This window comes from Aulonocara stuartgranti, assembly GCF_965226115.1.
Source record: "Aulonocara stuartgranti genome assembly, chromosome: 3".
Taxonomy (NCBI): domain Eukaryota; kingdom Metazoa; phylum Chordata; class Actinopteri; order Cichliformes; family Cichlidae; genus Aulonocara; species Aulonocara stuartgranti.
In genome coordinates, this window is record NC_138941.1 from 36614586 (window position 1) to 36630319 (window position 15734).

At 39.9% G+C, this 15734-nt stretch overlaps 1 protein-coding gene across 1 annotated transcript; it reads left to right on the forward strand.

The window, feature by feature from the left end:
- Positions 1-2455: 2455 nt before the first annotated feature.
- Positions 2456-14174, forward strand: tnk1 (tyrosine kinase, non-receptor, 1). Its single transcript, XM_082528860.1, has 14 exons — positions 2456-2800; positions 5667-5845; positions 6460-6530; positions 6642-6815; positions 7846-7998; positions 8092-8369; positions 8504-8630; positions 8803-8949; positions 9086-9180; positions 10265-10507; positions 10856-10923; positions 11644-12086; positions 12774-12869; positions 13734-14174. Exons 2-14 carry the CDS (start codon positions 5683-5685, stop codon positions 13869-13871), a joined length of 2196 nt encoding a protein of 731 aa, XP_082384986.1. The 5' UTR covers positions 2456-2800; positions 5667-5682; the 3' UTR covers positions 13872-14174.
- The last annotated feature ends 1560 nt before the right edge of the window (positions 14175-15734 follow it).

Here is a 15734-nt window from a genome sequence, read left to right on the forward strand (position 1 = left end):
TGGCTCCAAGTCTCTTATTTCTTTTATTTACTCTATAAATATGAGTCTGACTGTGTGTGAGTTACAGTGACAGTGAAGACTATTATATTTCTTTCTGCTTCTGGTCTTTTCAGTTCAGACGTGTCATTTTTCATTTTCACGGCAATGATTTGTCCGTGTAGAGTTGCAAAACACAAGAGCTTGTGAATGTGAGAACTTGTAAAAATTAACTAAAAAACATAAATATATGAGTCAAATATTTCTGTGTGTAAATAGCAGTCTACATATTACAAAATATTTTTTCTGTAACTCATTTCAAAAATACAAGTTCACATATACGAGCTCTCACACTGTTCAACATATTTATCTTCAATAAGTCATGTTTCCCCTTTATTTTTATTATCTGTCTCTTTTTCATCCCCTTTTGTTTGTTGTTCAGTGTTTTGGATGGATACTGCCTGTCTTGCTGTGATATGAGCTTCCAGCTAAGCTTGTGTCGTATAAATGAGAGTTATGCCCAGTGTAACAGAAAACCATCAGATTTAGGAGAACAGGAAACATCTCTCAAGATTCAAGATTCAAGAGCTTTATTGTCAATACAGTAGTATACACAGTATACAGTGTACCGAAATGCTGTTCCCCACCGGTACATTTATAAATATATAAGGGATATATCTACACACACTTCCTGTCAGCCTCTAGCCTCTCATCACTTGCTGGAAACAACACATTTCTGTCTAAATACATGTGTAATGGGTTATTATTGTCCTGCATGACTTAAGAAATTTGATGACACCATAATTTGTCATCTCATTATGTCGTAATGTTTCTATTGTTTGTCTGAAGCTAATGACAGAAAAAAAAAAACCAAACATATTCCTGAAAGAGGTCTAAGTCATCACAAGCCTGTTGTGACTGTTAAGCCGTAGCCGAGCTGGAAGCGCTTGAAAGAAGTGGTAACAGATTACTTTTAGGGCAATCATGTGTGCACGGTCCTATAGGCTGGTCCACTGTCAGGGTTGTATAACCGAGGCAGGCTGGCAGAGAGGAGTAAAGTAGGAGAGACTGTACCAGGAAGTGCAAAGTTCTATCTGTGCTGCCTGCTTTGCATTCAAATGCAACTTGAGAGGCTAAAAATCTCGTCCAACTGGTTCAGCAACAACAGGCATGGAGGAAAGGAAGACTGAAACGGAAAACCATCTGTGACACTTCATATGACTCAAACCTAATAGCAGGTTTAATCCATGCTCAGTCTTGAGAGTAACACAATGGTGCTAATTACACTGTGGTAACAGTTTGTACTCTAGTATTCATTAACTTAAATTAATCACAACACTATTCACGTGGAGTAGTGTTATGATTCAGTATGGTCATTTCCTGGTCAAGGCAAGTAATACATTCAGTAACACAGTCAGAGATTCAAACTAAAAGTAATTTAACGACATATTAATTAAACCTTCTAATCTTTTTGAAAGTTGTCTTTTTTATATTTTTATATTGTTTCCATTATCATTATAATAATTATTATTATTCATAGCAAACATCTAGCCTAGCAGTTTTTGCCAGGCCTATGGCGCTTTATCATGTATGGATAATTCATCTTGTGATTCTTAATATCCTCAGTATACAGTGACAAAAACTTGGTTGTTTACAAACTCTTTAACAAAAAAGTATATTTATCTTCTTTTCAAGCTATAGTCAATGTCTGATCAAAAGTAATCACATTACAAGCAGTACATGTATTAGTAAGACAACACACATCGAATGAACCAAATTCTGTCACATATGCAAGTTTTGAGAGAATTAAGTTACATACAACATATGTTCAATGTGGAATGATGATTATTATTATAATTATTACAATCAACATCAGCAACTTACACTTTTCTGAAACTTTAAGCAGTTTTAGCTGCCTAATGTTTATCTGCCAATAAATTGACCTACTCTTAAGTGCACATAAGCTAAGTGCACATAAGAAAAGCTATTAGCTTCAAAGCTAACGTTAAAATAAAATGAGCTAATATTTTAACTAAAATAAGACAGACTTTATTTTGCTTTATCAGCTTCACTAAACTGTCGACCCTTATATATTAGTTTTTATTTAGAGATCGTTTTATACAAATAAACTTAATGAAAACAGTTTTAGTTGAGCTCAAACCACTGTAGCAGACAAAATATTACAACTTAAGTCATTTTAATATAGTAGCTATATAATTACATTTTCTGTCTAAAAAATACTTACAAGTGATTTAATATTTATACTTAAACATGAAATCATATTGTTTAGTAAGTATTCATATAGCACGTTTAAATGTGCTATTGATTTATTTCTCTATTTATTTTTTTACAATAAAATTAACTAAAATAAAGAACTTCCCAACGATTGACACATTAATACATTTACATCACTCAGACCACATGGGGTGAAGCCTGACTTGGTTATGCTAACCCTTTCAGGTTTACTCTTGTGTTCAAAGCTCAGGTGAGAGGAGTGACGGAGGGGTGTGGTCTAGTGAGGTAAAGGAAAGAGGTGGGGGAGGAACCCGAAGACTTACAGGTAGATGACTTATCCACTTGTCTCCGGGAAACACAATAATATCGGGCAAACCTGTGAGTAAAAACACCCCGGATCTGTCACATGGTGATTTAAGAAGAGCGGGTTTCGGGCTCAGACAGAAGCTTTGATTTGAAGCGAAGCACCGTCGTCGACGTCGTTACAGGTTTCACCGCAAACATGGAGCACTTGTCTCGAAGCGTCTGTGGCTAAGAGAGAGCCACCAACCGGCGACTAAATCGTTTTAACAAGAACTCAATAATATAAGTAAGTTTGCAGAATTTTTTTTTAATTATCATCATTATTATTAAGAAATGTGAAACTGTGTTAAACGCACCTTTTGTAATCGACTGTCATTTCCTTTGTAGAATAATTAAGAACAAATTCTGAGAGTTAATGTCTTTGTTAGAGTACTGTGTAGTTTACTTACATGTTGCTTTTATGCTAGCGTGTTTCACTACATAAAATACGCCACTTTTTAGTAATTTTTTACATTTAATTGGCAGCTGTGTTTTCAATACAGCTACAAAATATATAATCATTGTATTAAAATAGATGCACGCAGCTTACTAATAATTAAACCGCCAAGCTATTTATATGGCAGATCCAGAAAGGCAACTAATATAATGCCACATAAACTACATTATCTTTTTTTCTCGGAGTACTCAGTTATTTGTCTACTTACACACTGTACATATTAGTATGCTAACTAATTACTGCTTTTTTGCCCAGGTAAGTAATTAAATCTCTTAATGGACATACTGTCCTTTTTTCAGAGGCACACCCTGCACCCTTTCAATCACAGATCAGTGTCTGTGGACTATAATATTTCAGTCACGACTAAAAATATGCACTTTCTTTGGAAAGTAATCCTCCTCTGCACTTCCTTGTCAGTTTCATCTTGCTTCATTCTTAAGTTGCTGCAGTGTAAACATATGCACCTGTACTGGATATTTGAAGTTGGGAAGGGAAAAAAAAAAGCTGCCTGTGTGATTAAAGGTGGGGGAGTGCTACACGTGACTGTTGAGCCACATTAGGCTAACATAGTTGAACTCCTTGGGTTCACGTGCCATTAGACTGAGAGGAGATTTCAGCAGCTGGGCGACAGGTTAAATATTCATCACTGTGTACACAAAGACAATGTTTACCGGTGTGCATTTTTGTGTGTGTGTGCTTTCATTAATTAACTAATCTGCAGGGAATTGAGTTGATTTGAACTTGCAGTAAGTGCTCATTTAATTGGGAGTTGTCCCTAGAAAATTTAGTGCAAGCCCAGGCTAGTACCCTCTTGCACCCTTTGCATGGCTGTTAGAATGAGGAAAACTAAGTAGTTGCTAAGTCTAGGTGTTTTTTGTTTTGTTTTTTCCTCAGAAGAGCTGACGGGGAATGTTGAAGGCCTTCCCTGTCTCATTCCTGCTCGGCTTAGTTTGGTGATAAGCAAGTGTTTTATGGCGGTACAGTCTTCCAGTGAACTAAACAGCATGGCTCATAAAAGAAGAATTTGCTGACATTTAACATTTCGTTTCTTGTAGTGAGGAAGTTATTCAAATTCACACACTCCTTCTGTTTCACTCACAAAGATCTTCAAAACTATCAGCACTAACGACGGTAAATTTGAACTAAATATGACCAGAGTCCTTAAATCAGTCGCAGTCATGCAACTGTTTCAGAGGTATTACAACGCACATTATAACTTCTGCAGTTACATAAATGCTGTGCGAACAGGATCCGGTTAGACTGGTGCCCCTAAACCTCAGACAAGCTAAAGTTTCCAACTGTGTTTTTCACAGAGCACCAGGATCGTTGCCTATGAGGTTCAAAATTAGTCACGCACAAGCATCGACTCGTCTTTTTATGAGGTCCAATTTTGAAGGCTAGACTGGATGTGACTAAGAAACTGAGGGACAAAGCGGCAAGGTGGCAACATGTGCATCAAAAGTCAGCCCCAGATTAAAGTAGACATGAAAGACTACATGTATAAAGGCTCATTTACACCATGGAGCCCTGCTTTCGAGAATGTTACAGATCCGACTCTGTCTGTGAAGCTGGATTTAAGAAATAAATGTTGAAAATGGAAGTTTTTAGAGCATGTGTAACGCCATCTAGTTTAAGTAGAGAACGTGACATCACTGGGTTGGTTGGTTGCTGCTAATATTTTACATGAGCTAACTAGTGAACAGTAACTAATAAAAAGCAGTTAAAAGGGTCATTTCTGTGCTGCTCCTGGCTGAAGCAAAGAGTTTTTTTTGTTAAAAAAGCAAGGATAGGCTGTTCACATTCACTCTCTGTCTCTAAAGCAGTAAATGGTTCTTCAGTGTTTGCTAGCTGCACTCAAACAGGAAATCCACCTGTTAGCTGTAATGTTTGGGTTTGTAAACCACTTTGTAAATGACGAGTGTGGAGGAGAGCCTGTTTGAGGCAGGTGCACTGGTGGTTCAGCAGACTGTCGAGCTAGAGTCTGATACAGATACTTTTTCGTCGTTGTGTCAGGTGTACTGAGCGGTCCAATCAGGAAGATGTGACCAGCAGTGTTTTATGCAGTAATGTAGTCTTTCTTTTCCCGAGCACATCTAAACAACTTACAACATAACAGCTTACTACATGCAAATGTTGAAGACCATTCCACGTCAGCTTCACTCTTCAGACTCAAAAGCCATGTCCATTATTTAGATACAGACCTTGGTCGCAAGTATTTATTTCTTTTTCTTTTTTTATGCAACGTCATGCTGGTATGTGTTTGCGGTACCTTTGTTTCATTTTCACTTATCTGCGTCTTCCATTATGTTTTACCCTACTATGTCTCTTTGTGACATGATTTGTGTATCTGACGAAGTGTGAGCCATATGCAAAAAAAAAAAAAAAATATATATATATATATATATATATATATATATATATATATATATATATATATATATATATATATATATATATATATATATATATATATATATATATATATATATATATATATATATATATATATTTTTTTTTTTTTTTTTATTTCTTTTTTTTTTTTTTTAATTGGTGTGATATCATCTACTAAAACAAAATTAGATTTTCCAGGAGAAAGGAAAAACAGGCCAGAAATTCTCTCCACTGTCTTATAACCTCTGACCTATAACCCCAACAGGAAGGTCAGCCAGGTCATGGTGATGGACCAGGACACTCAATGGCTATACCAACTCCTAGCTGAAGTCCAGCTGGAGAAGTTTTACCTGCGCCTCAGAGATGGCCTCAATATCACTCGCATTGAGCACTTCGGCTACGTCAAAGAGGCCGATCTGGAGCAGATAGGAATCAGCAAACCTGGTGAGCCTGATCATCTTCTCTGATCATTCATCCTGGGTGTAAATAAATAGGAACCGCTCCCCCTGACTGAAAACATTTCCCCTTAGGCTCAGTAATGGAGGTATGGTTAGTCACAAAAGAAAGACGGGCTTTAAGTGGCCCTCAAACAAAAGCATTGTCCCCTGTTTACCTGCAGTAATCAGTGCAGGCCTTATTTATCGATGAATTTAAAACCTGTTTGCATAAAGAGTCTAACACAAAAGAAATCTTTCTCTTAGCCACATCTTCTGGCCTCTCAGACTTCCCCCTAATTTAAAATAATAAGAAATGTTATCTAATGCAAATGAATTCACTTTGTTTGCATGCTTAAGTTAATATGGTTAATAACAGCTAAGATTATTAACATACAAGCGCTACTTAGTTTTCAACATACTGTCACACAGAGCAGCAACTATTGCATAGGTTTATTATCAATTATTATTTGAAAATTTTACAGTTATTTATTTAGCGTGTACCATTTCAGAAGGGTGTAGAATAAGGAAAGCGACAATTACTTACTGAGAAACTGCTGATTTAAATATATTTCATATACAGTCACAGAAAATGCAAACATGTCTGTATTTTCTTTCTTGCAGGACAAAGAAGACTATGGGACGCTCTAAAACGCTACAAGTCAAGCGTGCGCGTGCGGTCACGGGTGCCGAAGGTCCGAAACACTTCATTTGCATTAGCTTTGTTACGGAGTGTTATGTGTTAACTGTCTTTCTTAAGCCTGATATTCAATTTGTCATTTTTATTGATTTAATGATGCACACAGGTGTTCAGTGGGGAGCCGTTAACCGGAGGTGGTCAAGCACAGGGCCAGGAAGTCGGTGTCCGGGCTCTTCCTTGTCTTATCCAAGACAGTGAGCTGATTCTGGCGGAGAGGCTGGGCTCTGGGTCATTTGGGGTGGTGAAGAGGGGAGAGTGGCATACACCCACTGGAAGAGTGGTGAGAAGCCGTTTTACAGATCTGCTGGACTTTCTCTATAGATGTTGTCAGACCGGAAACTGAAGTCGTGACCAAAACTTTTGGCAGTGGCACAAAGTTTGTCTTTAACAATTAATAATTGTTTTGGCTTTTACAAAGATTCCACAAGTTTTAAAAACTGTTATTGGCAAATGGTTTTGGACAGGACTGTTTACAAAAAGGTGGACATAATCACCATAACATCACTCCAATTCATCCATTGGAATGTAATTGTGTTGTGCAAGGTCTTGCTACCTTGCTAATCAAGCTAGCAAGCTTGGTTAGCAAGGTACATCCACTGGCTAAAGTATAACTCGCATAGTACACTCACAAAAAACTGGAGCACATACTTCTTTAGCAGACTGTTAGTATAATTAATCACATAGCATTCCGTGTTAGTCAGGAAGCTAAATTAAAAGCGCTCCAAAAATGACTCAGTGAAGGTCAAAGTTTGCTCATAGCGGATAGCTATAGCTGCCAGAGTAAACATGTGCTTGTCAGTCAGAGAGGCCATACTCCTCAGTTTAAACCTTAATAATGTATAAATCTGTGAGTTAAAAAAAATCACCCTCTGTGCCACTGTTATAAAGGGAAATAATTGACTGTTTGTGTGTGTGTGTGTGTGTGTGTGTGTGTAGGGGGGGGGGGGGGGGGGGGATCCTTAGAAGAACTGCAGTTTATGGCCCTTGTGTATAAGCTTAACTTTTTTGCCACTTGATTGCACCTTGCAAACCAAACTTGCTAAGGTTAGTTGATAACTTATCCTTCCATCCTTACACCCTAGATATTGTTAGCCATTGCTTAAAAAAACAAGAAAAGAAAGAAAGAAAATACCAGCAGGTGACTTCAGGGTAGCACCGTTTACCTTTCATGTTCTTTTTTTATGATTATACCCTGGAACAGTAGGCGTGTACACACCCTTGCTGCCTCCCTTTGGCTTGTTAAAGTGAGGTGTCGGTCTGTATGCCTGATTAAAACTGAGCATCTGTCTTTATCCCCTTCCTCTCCTCAGTTGGCTGTGGCAGTTAAATCGCTGAGGAGCAGTATGTCGAGGCAGGCGGACACACTGAAAGACTTTCTTCAAGAAGTAACCGTCATGCAATCTTTAGACCACCCCAACATCATACGACTCTATGGTGTGGTGCTCACACAGCCCCTCAAGATGGTAAACTAGAAACAGTTTGTTGATCTATTCAAACTACTGTGTTTTGTAGGAGCCAGATTTCTTTTAAAAATCCTTTTTATTCTTTTTATCTAGGTAACAGAGCTGGCCGCCTTGGGCTCACTTTACGACACCCTGCGTGCACGTCAGTATGAGTTCTCTCTGGTCCGCCTTTGGCTCTTTGCTATGCAGATTGTGTCAGGCATGGAGTACCTGGAGAGCAGGAGATTCATCCACAGGGACCTGGCTGCAAGAAATGTACTGCTGGCATCCAAGGATATGGTGAAGATCGGGGACTTTGGTCTGATGCGAGGCCTGAACCAGGAGAAAGATCACTACATCATGTCGGCACACAGACGGATACCGTTTGCATGGTGGGCAGTTGGGTGAAATTTGAAGCTTGAGTGGGAAATAATTAGAAATCTTGTTAGAGTCACAACAGATTCTCACTAATAACACCAATAACTCTTTCTTTTGCTTCTGGTTTGTCTGCCTCCCTTCTCTCCAGGTGTGCTCCAGAGAGTCTTCGCATCGGCTCTTTCTCCCTTTCCTCAGACGTGTGGATGTTTGGTGTCACTCTCTGGGAAATGTTCACCTATTGTGAAGAGCCTTGGTTTGGTCTGTCGGGCCGGCAGGTAAGCACTTGTCAGAACACTGACACCATGCTTTTTCTGTATTTGTGTGCATGCCGGCAAGGTATTTGTCATTCATGTTTGGAATGTGTATCACCGCCCTTATGTTGTTTGTTTTTCTGGCATGCTCTATGACTCAGTGTGTTAGCATCACTGACATTCACTCTTCAACTAGATATTATGGCGGGTAGAGCGGGAGGGCGAACGCCTGGAGAAGCCACCTGATTGCCCTCTGGAGCTATACACTGTAATGCGAAAGTGCTGGGCATGCAATGCTGCAGACAGACCCAGCTTTGCCCAGCTCAGCGCGATGGTGGCGGAGGTCTGAAGCTTTTCTTGTCCTTTTCATTTAAAAAAAAAATCAAAGAAGAGATTGCTGTTCTTGCCTCATGAATATGCCTGAAAGTCTGCGCACTTTTCTGCACGTCACATCAATTCTTTCCTGTCTTCCTCCACAGGCTAAACCCAGAGAGGTGCAAGCAATAAGAGAATTTGCAGAACCCAGAAAGCTCACACTTTTGCCCAACGACCTTGTGACTGTCATCGACCACAGGTGGGTGAGCGAAAGGTGGGTGGGTGGGACGAAAGAGGAGTAAAGGAAAAACTTTAGCTCGCACAATGGACCTTTGTTGAGATGAGACGGGGATTTGAACCAGCCCGCTCTTAAAGAGACATTCCACTCTTGGCGAGTCCTCGAATGCATTTCACTTTGCTGAACAGGTCGAGCAGCTTTGAAACTCTCCTCCCTGTGTTGTTTTTATTTTACGTAACACGTCTGATGGGTCTATTGGTATTACCTGCGTCATGATTAGTCTTTTCTTCCACCAATCTGGTTGAATATAAATCTGAAAAACGTCATGAAGTTTGTTGTTTCCGACACACAAATCTACAAATAAAGGTATTGTAGTCATGCAGGGAAAGGCCAAAGTTAAATAAGATTATCACACAGCAAGTATTCTCTTCAGAAGTGACTGACAATGCTGGAAGTTAAGCCCACTGATGTAATGTAACTCCTTACGTGATACAGACTGCCGTGACATGGTATCCAGGCAACAATAGTGCTTTTGTAGTATAGTTAAGTTTTATTTATTTATTTGTTTACCACGGGTTTATTGTGACGTCTGCAAACAGAATGAGTAATGGTCCAGTTTCACTTAACCTCACTTTGTTTAGCAAAGCGAGTAGTTAATGTAATCCCATGGAGCGTTTCATATTACATCATTATCAGAATTTATTATATTTTGTTTAATGGAAGCATAATCATTGTGCTAATCATTATACTGTTTTTTCACTGTAAATGACCACCAAGTAAGCTGATTACACATAACTCTCAGCTACTTTAGAGGGAAGCTTTATGTCAGTGGAAGGCCTCATTTAGATTTCTGCAGGGAGCCTGCGATGTAACCTACATAGGTGGCCAAGGTCTTGCCAGCATTATGTGTTAATTACCTCGTGGGCTTGTTTTGGTTTTATGTGCGGTGCCAGCTGATAGAAACAAATAAAATGCTGGGATTTTTTTTTTTTTTTTCTACTCGGACCCCAACTCTCAGTGGAAGTCATTTATTTTACTGACTTCTGTTTGGCATGTAGGAAATTCGTTTCCTTATTAACCAGTTGTTTTCCCTTTCTCCTTGCAGTCTGGAGCTGAGTGAGTGGAGGGGGCAGAACCAGAGGACGTTGGCCATCGGCTGGTTTCCTGCAAGCCTCACTGTCCCATCACTCCCCTCAGCTGCTGCTGCAGCTGCCGCAGTGTCCTCCGGCAGCTCCGGGCCTAACCCTGGTGGCTACATCTCAACCCCAGTAAAGGGCAGTTTGCAACACACCGGGCACGGAGACGTCAACCCTGAGCGCTCCTGGGGAACGCCTGAGAACCCGGACGAGTCAGTGATAACCCTCATTCACTCCTCCCTAACGTTGTTTTTTAAAATATCTTTGAGTCTTTAATAATTTTGGGGTGGTTGCTTCTTCATAATGTGTTGACCAGATACAAAATCAGGTCAACACATCAGGTGAAAAAGAGGTTTCAGTGATAACTCTCAGAGTTATTCTAACTGACAAGTTTTGTGTCCTGGAAAGAAAAAAATGTACATTTTCATCTCAGGTCCCTGAGTCACTGAGTTTTATTGTACAATGATAAGCACAGCACTCAGCTGTTTCCTGTTTTTAGTTAATATACTTTGTAAACTAAAGATGTCAGTCTAATGCGTTTACTGTGGTGACCTGTGCAGAGCTGGTGGCGGCTGGAGGTCAGGACCCAGCAGGGAGAAGGAGGGATCCAATCTGCAGAAAATGGCAGGTAGGAACTAAGAATACATGTGGGTTTAAAATGTAGTGATCAAAACCACCAGGTACAGCTCTGAGAAATACAAAGTCAGCATAAAAAAATAGAATAGACTGTCATTATATTAATATTGCAGGGTTTTTTTCCAAGGCTGAAGGCAAGACTTGATCATTTCATATATATGTTATTATATTTGTACAATTATGCTTTCATTTATTTGCAAATGCAATCTTAACTCTTAAAAGTTTAGACTTTTATAAAGCTTCAAATTCATGTCAGCCAGAAATTGCTCACTTTTGTTTAGCAACTCTGCCCCCTGGTGGCTCAATCAGGAAGCTTGGTAGGAGCTGGAATGCGGAATAACGGTGCTGTGTGGAGTTTGGATACTGCCATTGTGCCTCTGTGGGCTCACTCTGGATACTCCCACTGCTTTCTCCCACAGTCCAAAGAGGACTGTGTTGAATGCATGCATGTTAGATTAACTGGGGATTCTACAGACTGGTGATCTGTGATAGCTGGTAGATGATTGAGCACCACCACAACCCTGAATTCAATTAGCAGTAAAGGAAATGCATGTATGAAGGGAAAATGATTAATGTGTGAACTAATATGTTGGTTTTCTGAAGAGCAATAAGCAGCACTTGCTCTGCTTTTTGTCTTAACTGTCTGACTAGTGTATAAATTTAATCTACTTGATAGTTTTTACACATTAAAAATATTTTTCTTTGTCTTCAGCTATGACTAGGAGCCTGGAGTCAGTCTTGGGTGGACATCGGCCCCGAGCTCATACAGTAGGGGTGTTCAGAGTGGATCAGCACGGAAGACTCCTTCCTCCTGTGATGCCGACTCACAGTGCGGTGATGCAACAGGATCCTCGTCGGCTGAGCGAGGCTAGTATCGCTGCCCCTCCTCGACCGCCACCTCCCAACCTGAAAGCGCTTCGAAAAATCCAAAGGATTAACCAAGGCCAGGGCAGCGCGTTGCCCCAGCAAATGGTTCCCCCTACACAACCCCAGCCTCAGCAGGTTGTTGGGGGTTCCAACCTCGCCAAAATGGCCCAGCTGGCACGCTCTACCCCACAGCTGGATGAGTACTCAGACAGCAGGGAGAGAGATCGGGAGCGAATAAGAGAACGGGAGAAAGGGCCTCAGAACACAAAAGAGGGTCTCATTGCACAGGCAAGTGATGCAATTCCTACAGATCAACATGATTTTTATACCTTTTATAGTGATAAAACTGAATTTAGATAAAAAGTGAAGGTCAGTAAAACCTGTTCGTGGAAACAAATGCTTACCTGAAAAATGTCGCATGGTATAAAAAAGAAAACATTTTATATTCAAACAAAGCAAAGGTCAACTTCACTGTGACATCATATATTGTGCAAAACTCATTTTCTGGCTATTGTTGAATCATAGACAGTATAAAACATGGGCATAGCTTCTGTTTTTAAAAAAATGTGCAAGTGTCTCAAACCTGCATTATATCTGAAGGCCAACAGATGGCGGTAGCTGTGGTTGCAAAACGAGTTCAAGTCCACATCAGCTTTTTAGCAACCAAGGCTACGTTCACACTGCAGGTCTTAATGCTCAATTCCCATTTTTTTGATCAAATATGATTTTTTTTTTTATTTTTTATTTTTTTGTCTGCTCGTTCACACTACAAATAAAATGTGACAGCAAACGCGCTCCTGTGTGAACCCTCAAAGCGGCCCGCATGCCACATAAAAGGACAGAAGGACAAATTGCGGCCATATTTTACCAATTAAATTCCTTCAGAGTTTACACTGATGTAAACTACAGCTTGTCTGGTTGGTAGTAATTCCAGTTTTCCTGCTCACTGTCTGCTGTTTTCATTGCTCTGTTCAGATTATGGAGGCGGTACATGGCGTGACCACGGACGAGGTTAATAACGCACTTCAACGAAATGACTGGAACCCAGTACGAGCTGAACAGCAACTAAAGGTCAGACCATCAAATTAAAATAAAAAAATTTTAATCGCACTTGCCTGTACCTGTTCTGTGAAGCTAATGATAAAATATGAGCCAAAGGAATCCAGTTTATACATGTAAAATATAAATGGCCATCAAGGGAAGTCAAAACAGTATATGTACGATATAAGAGACAAAGTAATAATGTTAACATATACTGCTTATCCAGCATACACATAAACAGTAACAATAGTCAAAATATGCACATTAATACAGCACAAGTCTTGTTTTGTGCACTTTGTTAGTTGGAGATAAAGGCAGGTGGTATATTTCTATCTCATGATATGAATTTTGCAGAAGGTCCTTGAGTTGAAAGCTCGGGACCATTATTGTTTTAGTTATGGCAATAAAAAAAAAAAGGTTTTGCAACCACCCTTCCTCATCACATCAGCTTTTTTGGAACCAACATGGTGACAGCGTAAATGCTTATCTCAAGACTACAAAAGAGGAATTCAGAAACAGATTGGTACAATACACGGGTCACAGAAGTAGGTCACTCGTCCCATAGATTTTGTATTATGGCAGCTATTTATCGTCCGGTTTGTGCACTTAATGCTAGGACATCACAGGGCAGCACAGTGGTGAGTTTAATATGTAACCAACAGTAAATCTGTGTCCAGAGTAGCCCTACCAGGAAATCCAGCTGTGCTTTACAGGCTTGTTCATGCATGTTAAAGAAATACTTACTAACTATAAACTTACCATCAAGTATTTAAAGAGAGGAAATCTGCAGTCTGTGTACATGTTATATGCAGCTTACGATAAACTGCTGCTGCTTCCATACCCACAGTGGGTTTTTTGTCCTTCTGAACTTGCTCCTCTTGTTTCTCTCTGCAGATGGAGCAGCTGTACTCGCTGAGCCTCTGCTCCAGAGAGGACTGCGTCAAGATCCTCGCCAAACACCAGTGGAACCTGCAGTTTGCCAGCCGCTATCTAATCCGAGTGACGACCAGCGACAGGCCCGGCCCGCCCTAGAGGGGTTGGCCTCTTACCAGCCCAGACAGAAGAGTCTGAAGAGATTTGAGGCAGCCACCGTGACACACTCCAACACTTGGAGCCCCTCAACTACAGGAGCACATGAAAATAGAAAAATGAAGGCAGACAAAGACAAAACTGACTAATATTTTTGAGAAGCTTAGAAGAAACATGACATGTGATAAAATGACATGATGTGGTGTTATATAGCACTTCTTTTGCACATAGGTTTTCTGTTTTAATACATTTGTACATATTGTAGTAGAAACTTTGTTAAATAAAACTGATCTCTGGTGGCCTGAACACAGGATCTCAGCTCTGTGGCTCTTTAGTTCTCTAAGAGAGGCTCTTACCTTTGTCCTACTGCCTGCTAAGATTGACCCTGTGTACACTGACACGTTACAACTGGTTTAAACAATGTTAGGTGATCATGCATTTAAAAAAAAAAAAAAAACAAAAAAAAAAAACTACAAAGCCATGCCTCAGTGTTCCTGAGGGATGGATGGACATGTGCAGACATTTTCTGAAATAATATATATGAACATCTCACATGATCCCAGGAGATGGAGCACTAAGATTTGATATCTAATCTGGGGGCACTTTGGTCGTCTTCCACTCATGCTTCTGAACCAGGGAATGGATCTAAAAAGATAACTTCCTGTTAATAGGTATATAGTATAGAACTTCAGACTGAAGTGTGGATGCCATCAAAGTGTGGATGAATATGTACATATATAATTATGCATGCACATATAACACATTTGGTTGGTGATGGCAAACAGCTAGCAACCAAATTTAAAAAGAACAAAAAAACAAGTCAATTGATTCAGTTAAGATTCTGGTCTCCTCTCTAGTTCTCTGTACCAGCAGTCATAACTGCACCAACTCTTTCCAGGGACTTAGGAACTACAGTGTTTCGTGCAAGCTTTGCCTGTGGGGTTTTCCAACCATTCTGAGGCCAGATCAATGCTCACTAACCTCAACATCTGCTTTTAAATTTTTCCCTCAACCTGCATTTTCTCTCTGTCATTACGCAGGCACATGTTCAAACTAGAGATGGACCGATTCGATATTGCGTATCTGTATCGGTCCGATACTGACCTAAATTATTGGATCGGATATCGGAGAAAAATAAAAAATGTAATCCGATCCATTAAATATCAAAAAAGCACCTCACAAAACTTGCGACACGGCGTAACTCTGCTCATAACCGTAGCACGTAGGAGCAGTGTGCTCACGTGATAGAGCAGCTGTGTGTATTTGTAGCCTCGCTACCAAACCTGCATTTCATCTCTGTGAAAGTTATCCCAGAGAGAAGTAAAGCAAGTGTGTAAGTTCATCTCTGAATGTTTGTAAAGCATTCCCATGTTAAGCTTAACAACCGATATATGGAGCGACTGCCTCTTCTCTCTCCCTCCCTCTCCTGCTGCTACTTCAGTCATGAAAGTAATTAATGATCAGTTTCATTTCTGTCCGTCTCTCTTCTTTGTTTTTGGCCCACTTTGCACCAGAAAGAGGAAACCAGCGGCTGAACAACAGCAGCACGTTTAAGCTTGATAAGCTGTTGTTAGAATTTATTTAATATTACTTTCTACTCCAGGATCTTTTTCTACGCAGCTGACGGCTGTAACTGTGCAGGGGCGGATCTAGCAAAGTTTAGCCAGGGGGGCCGATAGGGCATGAACAGGGAAAAGGGGGCACAAAGACATACTTTTCTTTATTCTCATTTAAAATGTCTAGCTTTTAATAAATAATTATCTGAATCTTACACCCAAAGTTTTAATCTGATGTAAAATGTATAGAAGTCCTTTACTGTATATAGTAACTGTTAAGTCTAATATATATACCCTAGTAAGCTGTAGT

What these genes read in the sequence shown, in the direction of transcription:
- tnk1 (XM_082528860.1), top strand. Translation starts at nt 5,683, where the DNA reads ATGGTGATGGACCAGGACACTCAATGGCTATACCAACTCCTAGCTGAA. An exon ending in ATACACCCACTGGAAGAGTG is followed by an intron (nt 6,816 to 7,845) that starts GTGAGAAGCCGT and finishes TCCTCTCCTCAG; the next exon opens with TTGGCTGTGGCAGTTAAATC. An exon ending in GAGCTGAACAGCAACTAAAG is followed by an intron (nt 12,870 to 13,733) that starts GTCAGACCATCA and finishes TTCTCTCTGCAG; the next exon opens with ATGGAGCAGCTGTACTCGCT.